This window comes from Leptosomus discolor, chromosome 2 (genome assembly GCF_034619465.1).
Source record: "Leptosomus discolor isolate bLepDis1 chromosome 2, bLepDis1.hap2, whole genome shotgun sequence".
NCBI classification, from domain to species: Eukaryota; Metazoa; Chordata; class Aves; order Leptosomiformes; family Leptosomidae; genus Leptosomus; species Leptosomus discolor.
In genome coordinates, this window is record NC_141392.1 from 28,949,694 (window position 1) to 28,967,244 (window position 17,551).

The 17,551-nt window shown below is 38.9% G+C and overlaps 1 protein-coding gene across 1 annotated transcript in view; it reads left to right on the forward strand.

Moving 5' to 3' along the window:
- PLCB1 (phospholipase C beta 1) overlaps positions 1-17,551 on the forward strand; it is a 399,681-nt gene that overhangs the window by 228,170 nt on the left and 153,960 nt on the right. The window contains exon 4 of the mRNA XM_086460815.1: positions 16,084-16,224. Within this exon, the coding sequence (XP_086316941.1) occupies positions 16,084-16,224 (141 nt within the window). The remainder of the gene's footprint in view (positions 1-16,083; positions 16,225-17,551) is intronic.

Sequence of the window (17,551 nt, forward strand, 5' to 3'; positions counted from 1 at the left end):
AGAATTTACTCCCTGTTGTCACTTATGCTTGCACAATGAATAGCCACTGTCAGACAGTCACAGAAAGGGACAGGTGTCATAAGCACCACTACAGTCATTAAAGATTAAAAACAGATCATGGTGCCAATATAAATTATGATATATAAATATGTGTATATTTTATTATATATATAATATACAATATTCTCAAAGGATTCCAGATTGCCAAAGACATGAATTTAGGTCCTTTTTTCAAAAAAGCTAACCAAACAAATAAAACAAACCCTAACCTATTTGAGCATCTGAATGTTACAGTAAATAAGGAAAAGGGGGAAAAAAGGTCCCTAGATGACTTTGACCCTGTATCACTCACGCTGTATAGTCTCAGGTAGGTGCCAGCACGTGCCACATGGCCTTACGTTACTGCTATTTTGGGGACTTATTAATTTAAGGTTTCAGGCTGACTCCAGGCACTATTGATCTCTCTATTTATAATCTCAATCTGTTGTACACAAGATTTTTATCTGTAGGGAGGTTGTTTTGTTCATGGGGTAAGTCACCCATTTTGCACGTTAGTGGTTGGGAGTTGCTGTCATTCCAGGTAGCCTTGTTGGCAAGGCTTCTGTAAAGATCCCATTTCACAGACTTCAAAGAGTTTTTCAAAGTACTGTTGGGGTTCAGTTTTCTGTAATAAGTCTCCCTTGAAAAGTTAAATGTAATGGAAAATTACAGAAAGCTTCCACAGACTTTTTGTAGTTATAAAAAAAACCCCAAAACCGAACCCCAAAAAACAACAACAAACAAAACCCAACCAACCAAACCACCAAGCTTTTTCATATGTGCTGTAAAACAACAGAGTAATACTGTATATTGCATACACATTGCAAAGAATAGAAATGCACTGCACTGCATAAGCTCTTAGGATCTATTTATGACAAGAATAAGGCTAGAGACCAGAGCAGTCCAAGTGTGCAATTCAGTATTGAAGTGATGTGATGTCCTGACCTGGGGCAAACAGATGCCGTTATTTCACACCAGCAGAGCGTTCACTCCATAGTTTTCTGTACACACCGCATTCAGCAGTCGCATACATCTCCACAGAATTGAAATTGTCACCTTCATAAATCTTCAGAGTACTTAAATGTTTAGCAGACCTAAGAGATGTTATTACTGCCTCATAGCAGAGGCATATAAATGTCACCTCTGTGTCATCTTTGGAAACGTTATACAATGAAATCTTGAAAGAAAAATACAGTAATGCCTCCACCACCAGAGAGGAGAAAATGGTGACAACACTGGAAGGAAAGGCTGCACTGGAGGAGGAGGGAATAAAGAAACAGGAATTTAAAAAAAAAAAATAAAAAAAGTGACGTGACACCACCTCCCCCAGCTGCTTGGTGTGGGATGGCTAAACTGCAGTGCCACCTCCCAAACTCCTTGCGCAACAAGGGGGCCTTGGATGTGGTCAGCGGGAAGCACTACCGTGCTGACAGAATTATTAGCTAGATGCGTCTTGGTGCTTTTAAATTCCAGGAGGTCTAAATATATAAAGGAAGTTGTGCCATTTTCTGTTGCAAGAGATACTGTAAGCTAATTTGGGGATGGGTTGTTCTGGCTTTTCGAAGTAGCATTCTCAGCTACATAATTGTGCAAGAAAGGGAAAGTCTTAACTGTATTCCTATTAATGCAATGAGGTTATATGTTTTGTCACTTCAGAGTCTAGTTAGATGTGTAAGTATGAAGCATACATGTATTTCTCTTTCTTTAAAAAAATCAATTAAAGAAAAAAAGACTTCTGCTGTGTTAACACTTTCAGTGAAGCAAGAGCTGTTGATGGGAATATAAGAAATGAAATTCAGTAGATTTTAGGAGAAGCAAAAGAGAGAAAAACATCAGTTTACCAAGGGAGGAAATGAAGACACTGAAATTCAATATTTTTGACCTCTGTTATCACAAGACGTGTCCAGGTTTGTGTTTGTTTCCTTATTTCCTGTTAAAGGATAGGGAAGAAAAGGAGGAGGAAAAAAGGCCTCAAGAAATGCAAGGTTTGAATGCATTATAATAATGTGTGCTGTAGAACTTTGTGGTGGATCCAACATACGATTACTATTGGGGGTCAGGGTCAAGTTGTCTTTGCTTGATCCTACAGCCTGTGGCACAGCAAAAGAATTGTGTGTGTTTCTGGATAACCAATTTTAGCAAGTTGCAGCATCAGGTGTTTAACCGTGCATCTCATTCCCTGACGATCTGATCCAAAACCCCTAAATCCTTTCAGCTTTAGACTAAACCCTGGCTTCATCAGTCTTTCTACAATTGCTGAACTTTCAGCCGATCTTCCTGTTGCGGGCTCCTTGCTGGTGGTTGATCATTGTTGAAATTGGCTTTGCACTGCAAATGCAACAGCTGCCCACCTCAGCTGGAGTGTGTTTCAGAATGCAGAGGTCTTCCAGAGCAAAGGCCGCATCTGACATGATTTGGTATGTTTAAATACTGTGTTAAATCGTCTACAGACTAACATTCATGTTGTGAGCAAGTGTGGTCCGATATTACACCTCACTGGTTCGTCAGGTCGTAAGGACCATTTGCCTTTCACTGATGTTTTCTGTGGGCAAATGCTTTACTCAGTTTAGTTTGGCTGATAAGACTGAATGAAAAAAAAATAATTAAACTACTTCATAAGCACCAGGCTACTGTTTCAAAGTAGCTGAAAACCTAGCTCCAACAACAGAAATATTTTAGAGAAGCTATTATAAATTTTGTCTTGAAGTGAGTGTCTGCTTAAGATACATTTTTATGCAAACTGTACTTTAAAAACCCATAGTGTCACATGATGTTGTTTTGGGGAAGTGACACGTAGGATATTCTCGTATTTGCAGAATATTCCTTTCCAAATTGTGTGCATTGTAACTATTTGTTTTTCCAAGGATGTGTTGGAAAGGATCCATCTGGATAAAGTGTACCCTCAGTGCCATAATCTTACATGCACAAAATATTTTTAATTCCCTTTTCAAAAAGCGTTGGACTTCATAACCTTTCAGAAATACTTTGGTCAAACCCTGGAGTGCATAGTTTCGCTCGGTCAAATACTCCACTGGGGATCCTTGGGAAATACGACAAAGGGAGGAGCACAAAGTGTGGCCTGGAGTTCTTGCAGGACTTCTCAGCCTTCCGTGCAGCCTGCATGCCAAGCCTATTTATTGCACTTCCCCCCAGCTAAAATGTGGTTTTTAGAATTAACTAACTGCTTGGGTAGTTTATACACATCAAAATGTGTTTTATTTTCCGCTGCTTTGAAGGCTATTTTATCCTTTAAGTTGGAAATCCTCTTATCTAAATGAAACAGCCTTAAATTGTTGGATGTAGTTCATTAAATTCTTGGATAACTGGAAGTCTCTCTGGCACTTAGCAAATGATATTAGGAAGAGAAGTGCTGATCCACTTTCTAAATGTAAAAATGGAATTTTTTGCAAGCTGCCATGGTTTGTACAAGGTACTTTTAAAAATAATTAATAACTGTTCAACTTCCTGTGACAATTTTTACCTTTTCTCAACTACCATAAATCCAGGTTAACCTCTTTGAATTGAGGAGAGTTGTTAAGGAGGTGAGTTAATGCAGAATTCCAGTTATCTCTTAATTTCAGTACATCGGCTGGTATTAGTACTTAGACAAGTGGTTTCAAAGTTCACAAGATTGTGCAAGGTTTTGAGCTGGCAAATATCCTTTACTCCTCACACTTTCCCAAAGTGCCATTTAATTATTTCTGCTGTGGGAAAGAGCCATTGATGGATATCAAGGATGCAGTTGTGTTTTTAACTGAAAAACTATTGCCTCTGTAGGTTTTCCTATGAACCATCAGGAAAACTAATAGAAGTGGAGAAGCTTGAAGGACTGAGTTGGGTGTTACTGCTGACACTACTTCTAAATGCAGTCGTCTTAATACTGCATATCTGCAGATGCATAGGCAGAGACGTGTATTTATGAGTGAATTTTGGTTCTATAACACATGTGAATATTTCAGATGCACAAAGTTGCTCCCTGCACTGAATGTCTGCATCTGGATTTTTCTTCATGTGGACCTCATGCCATATAGTCGTTTTCTTTTGGGACCATTTCCATCACTTTCTTCTTGCATACAGATTTTCCATCATCCTTATCTTGGTATTCTCACATTGTTTGGCTGCTCATAAGTATGTAGTACTTGGGATTTCTTTCAGGACTGTTCTCCAAGTAGATGTGTTAAGTTCTTCTTCGAGTTGGGTCTCAAATCAATCCAGCCACCCTTTTTATATCCCCTTCATTGATTATTTTTCAGAACCCTAGAGTACAAAACCAACTGCTTAAAATAATGTCCATGACATCCCTTGAAGAATTCCATCTCTCTGCAGCTGCTTGTCAAAGACAGTAATGTTTGCATGTTCTTTTGCTAGGAATGACTGAAGACATTTCCTGTACTCTCACAGGTAGTAAAATTAATCTGTCATACAACCACCCAAATCCAATTTCTGCATTTATTCATTGTTTTCACTCTCTCCTCGGCCAAAAAACCCCATATTTGTAGTTCTTACTCATACTCCTTGTAGATTTTACTTCTTTTTTTTTTTCAGTAATCATGTTGTCTTCTAAAACAGGAATCTGTTTCTCATCTTTTTCTGTTAGATATTTATATAAAAAGTTAAAATGTACAAAGATTATCCTCTTTGAAGTAAATTGAAGCTGACCAACTTCTCAAAAGCAGTCTTAAATAACTTGTATTGATTGTATGTTACTTCCTCTCCCTTAACTTTACCATTTGAAGCAGTGGCATCTGCTGTATGATTTTGCTGTGTGATTTTTTAGCTGATTTTAGGGTGGTTGTTATGTTTTCAGAGTCAAGGCACCATTCAGCTAATGAGCACTCCCTTGCCTTGGTGGTACCCTGGCTCCAATTCCCCTTGAGCTGGACAGTTGCGTGAGCTGGGACAACTCTGTTGTGATCTGCAGGAAATAAGTTCATCAGTGCAGGCTAATTTTGCACCAATTTTCAAATGTCAAGAGTCTAAATATATTTCTGCTTCTGAATTACTGTTACTGATATGTAATAATATGTAGTGAAAGTTTTGTGACAAGTGACAGTGCACGAGACCTTGTCATTGGCAGTCAGTAGTTAAATAGATATGCCCTTCTGAGTCTGTTGAGGGCTCACGGTCTGATTTGCAGCAGCTGTATATCTGATACAGTCCAAGAAGGAAAAAAACTATCATCATTAAAATAGCTTATTTTTCTTTGCTATACTGCAAATGAGTTTCTTAGAATGAAATTCTTAAAGGTAATAGGAATAGTGAGTGTTTGCAGTAATTAAAATCAGGTAAATTGAAACCTTTAGCAGTAAGCATCCCATATGACTTTGTAATTGAAAAAAATTATAGCAAAAGATGTCTCACAAACAGGTAAGATAGAGCAAAATAATGCTAGCATGGATAAATAGGATATCTCTTCTTTTTTTTTTTTTTTTCCTTTTTTTCTCCCAATGAACGTGTCTGGAATGTTGCAATAATAAACAGCTCGTTAGTCAGATGTTTTCAATTATAGTTTTCTGTGTTTCATCTGTTATTTTTATATGGGGTGAGTAGTTGGTGCATTCAGCATTATAGACCGTCTGAATGTACATACTTCCACCAGCTAAAAAATGAATTAAAATGCAAGTGATCGTACTCTAGCCCTTATGGGGCACTCCAAAAAGCGTAGTGGGCTTTCATGCAATGCCTCTCATTCAGCTCATTCCAAGCATCTAGATTTTTACAAACGATGTGTAAATGAGTAGCTAATTGTACCTCAACCTCTGAAGTAACCCTATTTAAATAGCTCTATGCAGCAATTCAGAATTGGAAGAACAATGCATACGGGTTTTATAGATAAGTGAAAATTAAGCTACTGTTCCAGCTATTCCTTCCCTTAGGTGCTATGCAACCTGCTGTAGAAATCATTTCATTCTAGCACTTTCCAATAGTCTCATACAGACCAAAGAAAAAGAGTTAACAAAAGTAACATGAAAATGACAGAAGTTTCTTTTCTCTGCTATCTCTTCATCTCTTCCTTTAAAATTCTGTTGAAGAAAATCTCAAAGTATTTTGAGAAAGGAAAAGCAGTGAAAGGAAATGTGTTGCTTAAAGGTAATTTTTAAAATAATGAACCATCTGCAGCTAATAAAAATTGATGAAAATGTTCACGAGTTAGAAAACCTCTAGAGAAAGATTGTGCATAGTTCAAATGGGCATGTGCATAGCTTCTAAGTATTTTGCCTTTTTCAAATTGTCATTTAAGTTAAGGTTTACACTGTAAGATATAAAATGTTTTCATGTTAATCAGAACCACGTCCAAAAGAACTGAAAAATAGCACATTTGGTCTGATTTTACTTAGATGTTTATACTGTCACTTGTTTTTTTGTTAGAACACACAGACTTGCAACCAATTGAAAACTTAAATACCATGAACCTTAAAAAAAAAAACCTGAGAAATGTGAACACTAAGAAGGGGAACTAAACAAATATGCAGGCTGAATATTTGCTTAATGTTCTGTCACGAAAGCATGAGACACCCATGGAAGCTTGGATTTGGATCACTTGCAGTGTGAGAAAGGTCAGAAAAAGAGGAATGAGGTGGCCCTATTTTTGTCCCCAGGCTTTTCCTTAGCATGTACAATTCATTTTCTTTGTATTTTATATGAAATCCTGTTTTCACTGAGTATGGTATTGAAGTTGACACCATTTGGATGTTTCCCTCCCTTTCCCCCCCGAAGTCAATCTGATTTTGTACTATAAGGAGAAATAGCATCTTCAGCAAAGCTTATGCTGAATCTCTATTGGTAAGTTTATAGTGTTCATAGAATCATAGAACAGTTTCAGTTGGAAAAGACCTTCAAGATCATCGAGTCCAGCCTTTTGTCCTAGCTCTATCAACACCACTAAACTGTGTCCCTAAGTACAACACCTACCCGTCTCTCAAACACCTCCAGGGATGGTGACTCCACCACCTCCCTGGGCAGGCTGTCCCAATGCCTGACAGCCCGTTCAGTAAAGAAATGCCTCCTAATATCCAGCCTGAACATCCCCTGGTGCAGCTTAAGGACATTTCCTCTTGTTCTGTCACTCATTACTAGGGAGAGGAGACCGACCCCTACCTCGCTACAGCTTCCTTTCAGGTAGCTGTAGAGAGCAATAAGGTCTCCTCTCAGCATTCTCTTCTCCGGGCTGAACAGCCCCAGATTCCTCAGCCGTTCCTCATACAAGACATGCTCCAAATCCTTTACTAGCTTGGTATCCTGCCTCTGTACCCTCTCCAGCACCTCAGTGTCCTTCTTGTAGAGAGGGGCCCAAAACAATACTCGAGGTGCAGCCTCACCAAAGCCAAGTACAGGGGAAGGATCACCTCCCTACTGCTGACAGCACTATTCCTGATACAGGCCAGGATGCCACTGGCCTTCTCGGCCACCTGAGCACACTGCTGGCTCATGTTCAGTTGGTTGTCAATAAAAACTCCCAGGTCCCTGTCTGCCTGGCAGCTCTCCAGCCACTCCTCCCCAAGCCTGTAGCACTGCTGGGGGTTGTTGTGGCCGAAGTGCAGGACCCTGCACTTGGCCTTATTGAAACTCGTGAAACTGGCCTTGGCCCAGCAATCCAGCCTATCTAGATCCTTCTGTAGAGCTTCCCTACCCTCAAGCAGATTGACACTTCTACCTAGCTTGGTGTCATCTGCAAACTTACTGAGGGCACACTCCATCCCCTTGTCCAAATTATTGATAAAGATGTTAAACAGAAGTGGCCCCAGTACTGAGCCCTGGGGGACACCGCTCATGACCAGCCGCCAACTGGATTTAACTCCATTGACCACAACTCTCTGGACTCGACCATCCAACCAGTTTTTCACCCACCAAAGCATATGCCCATCCAAGCCAAGAGCAGTCAATTTCTCTAGGAAAATGCTGTGGGAAACAGTGTCAAATGCCTTACTAAAATCGAGGTAGATGACATCCACAGCCTTTCCCTCATCCAACAAGCAGGTCACTCTGTCCTAGAAGGAGATCAGGTTTGTTAAACAGGACCTGCCCTTCATAAACCCATGCTGACTGGGCCTGATCACCTGGTTGTCCTGCATGTGCTGCATAATGGAACTCAGGATGATCTGCTGCATCAGCTTCCCTGGCACTGAAGTCAAACTGACAGGCCTGTAATTTCTCGGATCATTCTTCTGTCCCTTCTTATATATGGATGTTATATTGGCTGACTTCCAATCTCTGGGACCTCCCCAGTCAGCCAGGACTGCTGTTGTCTCCAGTAAATTCTTTTAACACAGGTGGTCACATCTGGTACAGAAGTCATGGTGTCGTAGAAAATTGAAGGTTGGAAGGGACCTATCTGCCTTGCTCTCCAGTACATCAGCCACTCTCTCCAGCTTGGTGTCATCTGCAAACTTGCTAAGGATGCATTCTGTCCCCTTGACCTGGTTGCTGACATAATGATCCAGCTAAAGATATCCCTGCTCACTGCAGGGGGGTTGGACTAGGTGACCTTTATAGATCCCTTCCAATGCAAACTATTCTGTGCTTCTGTAATAATACTCAATGGGGTTTTTGGGTGTCCATAAGTATTACACCGATTAATAAGATTTTGTGGTTTTAAATATCCCATGTCTTACACTGTGGTTATTGTAGAAAGTCAACATGAAATCACTGAATTCATCCCACATTTTCAGAACTCAAAGTTAGAATATATTTGGAAATGCATATTGACACAGTCCTGTCCTTTCCGAAGTTAAATATCATTTGTGCAGGTGTAAATTTGCTTACCTCATATTTCTCAACCAAAGAAAAGTATGTTTTATGCAGGCACATGTACTGTCTTCCTCAAAAGTTCATCATAGAAAAAGAAGTAGCTTTACTATTGTTCATAACTTGTTCCTGGTAAATTTGATGTATTGACGTTCTTACTTCAAGCATGGAATTGGATTAAGCTATTTTGGGAAAAGACATTGTTGTTGTGGAATAAGCATTTCACAGAGAGAGTTAGTCAGGATTGACTGTTTGATGTATGATATATGGTACCCTTTCATCCCTGATCATTTCTATGGGAAGAATAGCCCTTGGATGTGCATCTGAGGCATTTGGTATTCCTGCATGTACCAAGCAAGATCTGTCCTAGAAGTCAGTGGATGTCTCGGATATGCTTCCCCAGGGCCTGACACTTTGTCTAAAGCATTTCTGATTCCTTTTACCTAATACTGTGCCATGCTCTAGAAACATTCCCCCATATTAACTGAGCAGATGGTCCATTTAAGACCAGCTTAGATTTTGAGAGTAATTCTTTAAGATACACCCTTCTGTTTTGTACACACTGACTTAGTTTGCACAAAAATGGTGTCTTGATGGCTTGGGTGTTTAAACAAGATGCTGGCTCTATTTCTGTGCATAGGTAGCTATGGTGATATCATGCAAAATTTGGAATCCATTCTGAAATCAGTGAAAGGGATTGCTGAAAGAGAAACTTGATAGTTTTTACATTGGTCTCAACAAAGGAAGGAGAGAAGAAAGACACAGTTCTTTGAAGGATGGGTCTGTCAATCCACTTGATGGGAAGTTCTGAGTCCTGTACTGTTGCCAGGTGATGTGTGACAGAAAGGGTATTTGAACCAGCTTTGAAATGTGTATTGGGACTGTTAACAATAAATTTAAGCCAGTTAGCAAGAGCAGTTTGTTTCTGAGGGTCACACTGGTGCACCACAGGAGTTCACAGCTGCTTGAGAGGCAATGCAGAGTGATGATCCCTTTGCAAGGAGAGGCTTGGGGTGTGACTCTTGCTGTGGTATTGTCTCACCTCCAGAAATCAGGCATCTCCTGTATGGCTTACACCTGCACCTTATGTACTCGCTAGGCAGAGAACACACTGTCAGGTAGGTAATTTATTCCTCTCCGCCACAGGTGGGGAAATACTTGCCTAGGGAGGTGCTTTGCTTCTTACTTGACTGTAGATGCAGATGGAGTGACTGGATAAGATGAGAACACTTAACCTGTAGAGACAAAGATGAGAAGCAACTCTTAAGTGTCATCATGGACCCGAGAAATCTTGCAGTACAGAACTGTGTGCTTTAGCTACCACAGATGGTGTAAAATCTTTTCAACGGAAAGCAATTCCTATGCTTATTTGGTCTTTGGTGCTGGGCAGCTTGCACTGTGGAGTTCAGCTGGATCACTTCAGTGGATCTGGGGCTTGGGAAATCTGCTGAAGTCCTTAGCTAGACGTAGGGGTAAGTGGTCTGATTTTAAGAGACATTTAGTATTTCTTATTTATACTATCCCTACAACAGCAACTTACCTGGTGCTTAAGGTGTTAAGATCTGATATTGTGAAGATTGGGTCAAATATATGAAATATACATGCTGTATATATGTATGTGTATACATTTTTGTTGATAAACACTCTGTGATAAGGCATTCCTGAAGATAAGATGTTCTGTTTGAAGGAAATCTGTGGGAGTTTTACCTTTACAGAACCACAACGTAAGGTCCTATTTTAGTAAGGTTCTTTGTTTAATTTAAGCACAAACTTGAGTGTTTCCTGAAAAACTCTTTGCACATGTAGCCAATCTAAATACACTTCTTTCCCCAACATCTTCCCTCTCTTGGGATACGTAAAGAGCTAGAAAAACAAGTGCAGCTTTGAGTGCTTGGAAATCTTATTCTGATGAGCATGAAACTAAGATGAAAATCTGTTGCCATTTTTGTTTCAAATCTCTCCTGAAGTTATCAGGACACAAATACAACAATTTGGGATTGTGGTATAGATTCCAGGGAATTCTGAAGTACCCTTATAGCTATGTAATATAGTTTTAAAATCTGCAGCAAATTGTGTAGTCTGTCCCATCCTGCTTTACTGAAATAAACTTTTCCTTCATTATATACAGTGTTTTAAAGGAAGGAGTATGTATTTAGTACCAGAAACAGAAAGCTTTTGGAAATCACAAGGCAGATTGACAGAAGTAATGAAAATAGCTGATAAACAGAGTTTGTGTGTAGGGTTTGGGATTCTTTTTTTTTTTTTTTTTTTTTTTTGAGGCTTTGGGACCTGTTTCGTGCCTACAGCTTTGGTAGGACTCAAGTATTTAATTGACATCTTAAAGACAATGTTTTACTGCAAGAGATACGTAAGAAAATAGTTTCAGTTGATAGCTGTTAGGGGGCAGGGAGTGTATGGCATTTTGCATGCACAGGAGTGAATGTTGTTTAGATAATACAGTACACACTGCATGTAGTCTACACATGTAGTGTAGTCTATAATGACTCCTTTATATTTTTTTGCATTGTAAATTAATGTCTTCAAACACCAAGAAATTTGCTATATTTTAATTCCATTCACTGTTCTAGCAATTCAGAAGTGCTGGCTGCGTCTTTTGGGTAGCCACCCACTTTGGCCATCACATTGTCTGTAGCTATCAAAAGCCGAGGAATATCTTTAGCAAGGGACAGATTCTTTTACTGTTTAATGCAGGTCTGGGATCAGAGACTGCTGCTCTCAGAGATGTTGCTGCAGCTTTGAGAAGTGTTAGTAACAAAAGGTAGTGTGCTACAGCTGAGGTGAAACCTTGGCTGACCTGCTGCCCCTTGGTGTGTTTAAATCAGTGTTTGAGTTTCACTGTTCTGCATGGCTGCCTTTTATATATATGTACAGCAATGTATTAAAAAACAGAAAATTTTTACAGACAGATGGCATGTTGCAGGTTTTCAGAAAAAAAATGTAAAGAGCTGGAGACACTATTAAAAGACGTTACGGCATTTAGTGTAATGTGGAGAGCACACGCTAATTGGGATTTCAGTGTTAGGAGCTACGTTTTGATAACACCAGCCACAGCTGAAAGCAGTCTTCGCAGAGATTGTCATTAATGTGGCTGAGTAGCCTCTTCAAGTTTACGTTGTTTTTATGATTTCCAGCAAAAGGAAAATACAACAGGAGAAAGTTTTGGAAGTCTGATTGAAATTATTTTTATGCATCTGTCTATAGGATCCTGGTTTCTAACAAAATATGATTATTCAGCATTTGTTCATGAAAGCTGTAGGAATTCCATAAGCTTTTATTATTTTCTTCATGTTTCTGGCTGTTTGTTTTTTTTTTTTTTCTGTTTCCTGTTTTTGTTTCAGATTGATTTAAGGTATATTTTGTTTTGCTAGTTTTGTCAATACAGCAGGATGAAATAGGGAAGGCTTTTTACCAAATGAGCAGATAGTCCTCTGGCCAACTCTTGCCTTAATTTCACATGGTTAATCTGACTTTCAGTGGATTCTAAAGCTGTTTGTGTTGCCAGTACCATCCTCCTCAGCTCCTCTGTATTTGCCTGCTTACAATTTACATCTCCCTCCAGGAATCTATCAGCCCTTTATCCACAGAGGTGTCGCATCAGAAACACTGGCTTTCCTGACCTGGTTTCAGGGCAAGTCTTTGGGCAGCTCCAGTCCTTGAGCTGAAGTTCCTGCTAGACTTTAGAGGAAGGGAAAAAGCAAGCGGGCACCTAGACCTTTTGAGTAAATGAGGCAAAAGGATGCTCCTTCATCAGAAAACATCAAAGCAGACTTAAATCATTGTGCTGCAAAGGGAACTTTGAGTTACATGGGCATTGCCTATAGCCTGCTGTTTATTGAGCATCCCATGGGCATGTTCCCTGACATGACAGAGCTTCAGTAGCTCAGGTGTTCAAACAATTACTATAATCAATATTCAGTAGGTATAATTCTTCTGAATGTCTCTCAAAGAGCTCAATATGTTCATAATAAGGCCCCAGTCTAGCAAAGAGCTTATGCCGAAAACCAATCTGTCTGCTCATGAGCCAGTATATCAAATGCAGCTCCAAATAGCAGCAGACTTTCAGTCTCATTCCTCAAAATGGAATTATCAAAATCAAAATAATCCGATTTACATAAAAGAAGCTAAATTTGCTCTTGCTGCTTGTTTTTTTTCCATGTGCTTTCCTATCATCTCCACAAAAAAACTTGCTGACATTTTAAAAAGGGCTTTGATTCATAGAGCTTCAATAGTCTTCAAGATTTTGATAAAGGATGTTTTGCTTATCTCCTTAGTAGTGTTTGCAGCTAAGTATGGTAATAAGGGAGCAGATCTGTTCATGAGGAATGTGAAGAGCTGACAGTGTGCTTTGGTATCTAAGTTTGAGAACTTCAGATCTAAGGACCAAATAATGTGACCTAGATCATCAGCTAAGAGCTAAGTTGTCACTGACAAGTGGAAATGCATCTGTTGCCCTTAAAGGGCAAATACACCCATGGCAGGGGTCAAAAAGGGCATAAATCCTGTTACTATCAAAATTATTCTCTTTCACTGAACTTATAATAAAACTATCTCTCTTAAGCCTGTGGAGCACATTGCAGGTTACGCTGAGATAGCCCAGGATACGCAGTGTGTGCTCTTTATTAATAGGTGCTGGACGGCAGCCAGATAATGTATTGTTGTAAGGGACTACATGCTTCAAACTGTCTTAGACAAGTCTTAAACAGAATACAAGAATTCAACATTTTACTCATTCAAACCCAGCAAGCCAAAGAGGATGGTCTGTCTAATTTCTTGCCTTTAAAACCTGGAGAAAAATCCTGGGATTTGGAAGACCAAATTCATAATCACATTGCCTGATTGGCCACTTACGTGCACTTCTAAAATCTTACTGAGCCAGTCCCAGACAACTTCACTGTTAATGAATTTGCTTTGAAAAAACATCTAATTTCAGATATGTTTCTTTTTTATTCTGTGGTGCATGGTTAATGCATATCTTAGACAAACAAGAGTATGATCCGTCATAGAGACATCCTATAGTTGACTGTAAATATGAAGGAAAAAGGTTATGTTCTTTCCTCTTTTGTTGATACAATTCCAGTTCATCACCAAGAGTGAAACTTGTCAGGAAGAGGTTTGGCCAGGGAAAGGAAGAAAGGAATGACAAATATGTGAAAGAGAATAAAACCAGATAGACAGTCCTGTTCAGTTTGAGCTTAGAAAGAATGATGCTTTTCCCAGACAGGCCCTTGAGCAGAAGCATTTATCAGTCTGATTTTGTTTGAAACAGTAGAGAGTAAAAAGCAGATGATTTCTCATCTCCTAGAGAAATTAAACAAAGCTTTGTAACGTTCAGCCTGTAAATAAAAGAGAAAGTAACCCATCTAGTAGTGCACCATCACTAACATAACATCTTCAGGGCATTTCTCTAGCTTTTCTCTTAGATGTAAATTATAGAATTTCTTTGTATTTCTCCTTCAAATCCTCATCTCTGGAATGCAACTACTGTTTTTCTATCTCTCTTCTGTTTTTTCTCTTACGTGAAAGCCTGTCATTAGCTTGTTTACCCAAGGAATCGTCTTTGTTTCAGAGCACAGTCATATTCCTTCTTTACAGGGCCCTCAAATAGGATTATTCTGTGTGTTGTCCTGCAACACTTGCCATTGTACCCAGTATTTAATGAGGCTCAGCATTTTATGATAGACAGCCTTGTACTTTCTTTGCAGTTCATACGCAGTAGTTCAAAATGCTCTCCTAAACCTTGTGAAGTATTTGGTGAACATATGCATAACTCCATTTCTACAAGCAGATATGATGCCCAACAGGAGATGCCCTTTGGCCTGGTCTTGTGTATATCGGATTTCCTGCAAGATCCATGAAATATGTCTCTTTTCATCATCTTAAGCTTATTGTCCTGTTACACTAAATTTAATTTGTATTAGTGGGTGGAGATTTAGGTTCTTATTAAAGAGTTATTAAATATTAAGAAGTACCATAAACACTAAACATATGCAGATGGGGGGGAAGGTTCATGTGAGAGTGAAATGTAAACTGCAGTATATGTTTGTGTCAGTTTTGAAATAATTTAATCTCTACACAGAATCTGTCATCCCACAGTGATACTGTTTGCTGGCCATTTTTTAGTGTTTCAGTCAGTACTAGACTGAAAAATCTTGCCTTTTAGGAAACCTGAGCATTCAAATTACACTGGCCCTGTTCAAAGGATTGAGTTCAGTCATGCAGGGCTTCTTTTCATCTGTCTCTGCCTTTTTAAACTTCATCTTGAGGCCGAGGACCAAGCAGCTTTCTTAGTTTGAACACTGAGTGCGTTTCTTGGAAATGCTGCAGCCTAATAGAAACCAGTAGAGTTACAAAATAACTTGAAATTTATTCTCATGTGCTTATGCTACCAGTGAAACTGAGATCCAGGCTATTGTTAGCTGATAAAATTGTTGACTATATCTTTCCTTCACCGAAGTGTTATGTAGTCGTTTCTTTATTAAGCATTGGAACAGGCTGCACAGGGAAGCAGTTGAGTCACCATCCCTGGAGGTATTTAAAAGACGTGTAGGTGTGGCGTTACAGGACATGGTTTAGTGGTGGACTTGGCAGTATTAAGTTCATGGTTGGACTAAGGTGACCTTAAAGGTCATTTCCAACCTAAACAATTCTATGATTCTATATTGGATGTAAACCTGAAAAAAAAGACTAAAAACTAAATAGAAATGGAATATATCTCATGATTTATGTAATACATGAACTTTTGAACATGAAGAAGAAAGAAGAGGGCATCACCAGAATTCCATTATTCATTTCATAGTGTTTAAGACAGATAATTCCAGACAGTTGTCTTAATTCCTTAGGAAAAACAAAGTTTTTATTTTGAGTTTTTTCTAAAATCCATTAAAGTCATAGAGGATCTCTCTGCTGAGGCCAGTAGCCTTTGGACAGATTGTGTTACTTTGACAAGGAAAACAGTTTATGTATGCTTATCGTCTGAGGCAAAATAACTGAGAATAGGAATGTGCAGCCATCAGCTGGACAGCTTTTAGCCTGTGCTGTACCAATACAGAGCTCAAAGGCTTTGAAGGGTTTACAGTAGTGATTTTATTTTTATTCTGGGTTAATAACTTTAAATGTTTTAACGAATAATTAACTGGATCAGAACCTAGTGCCATCATGTTTAAAATATTCAAAGTAACGCAGGTTTTCAAAATTGATGTATTTGCAAAAATAATCACCTCTTTTAGTGTAAGTATCTGCAAAAGATTTTTAACTATTTTGTATTTTATTTACCTGCAGGATCCAAAACTGCGCGAGCTATTGGATGCTGGGAACTTAGGAGGTCGACTGGAAAATCGGATGGTAACTGTTGTCTATGGTCCAGACCTGGTCAATATATCGTACTTGAACTTGGTGGCGTTCCAAGAGGATATAGCAAAGGTAATATACATTCATTTGTGTCATATAAAATTAATGTTTCTGAGGTATTGTTTTGAGATATGGATAAATGAGATAAAAGTGGAGATACCTACAGAATGAACTTCAATTCTCTTACAGAGCTGTGCCACTCAGTACCCAAGAAGAAATGTGCAATCATTTTTTTTTCAGGGAGTTTATTCAGCAGAGTTTATACCCCTGATGTGTGTGCTCATCTTAGAACATTGCTTCTAAAGCTCAAATAAGCATTGTGAAAATAATAACACATGCAAATTTTACTCAGCTATGAGATGTTCACTGTGACTCTCCAAACACATAGCGATGTCAGTCACTCTTTTATGCTGGTTATAAGTGTGTGTGTATTATGGATCATCTGTGAGCACAAAATTTGTAAATGTTTGACTTCTTAAGGCTGGCCTGTATCAGAGTAGTGGTAATGTACAGCTCTACCGTGTATACTCAAATATGTCAGCAATCAGACACCTTGTTTAACTTACACACATGAACATTTCTGTTCATGTTTAAATGTCAATTTTAAGCATTGCATTTTGCCTACTGGTAGCCCTTGGTAAGAATTGTGTAGTCAATGTCATTACCTTAGCAAAGTATTTTTTTCATGCAGGTATACAGTCCCTTCATTTCTGTCCAGCACACCACATAAAACAGTTGTGTGTGTAAAACAAGTTACAATTCTTATTAGTACATGTTTTGGGGGTGTTTTTTTCCTTCTTCAAATTTCTATACAACTCAATTGTGTTTAATGAAGTGGGAGCTCTTTGCTTTATCTATTGCAAATTCATGTTTAAAAGCTACTTCTCTTTCTACTTCCGTTCATATGGGTAGACTTTGATGAGAGCCTCCAGGTAACCATGCACAGAACACACTTCCATTCCTTTTGCATCCTCAGGTCCACTAGATTGCATTAAAAGATTTCTCTGTAGACTGCTGTTATTTAACAACAGTAAGGAGTTATTTTGTCACCTCACAGGCAACAAGGGTTGTCAGACCAGGTGGAAAAAGGTCATAGAATGAAAGCCTTAAGCTGGGAGAATATATTGTTGCTTGCCAGCTTTCTGTCTCCGATAATCTTCATGAGCCAAATGGTCAACTTGGCAAAAAACACGATTTCCACTCTTTCTTTGATATGAAAGAATAGAAACAAAATGAGTTTGTGGTGGTCCATGGACTGCTGAGTGGGAAGTGCTGTCTTCAGACTTATGTACTTCACACAGCTGTGCGCTACAGGGGTGCTTAAGAAAGCTTAACACTGCAAAAGTGAAAGCAATTGAAATAACTCTTCAGGAAGAAAAACAACCTAAACATATGATGG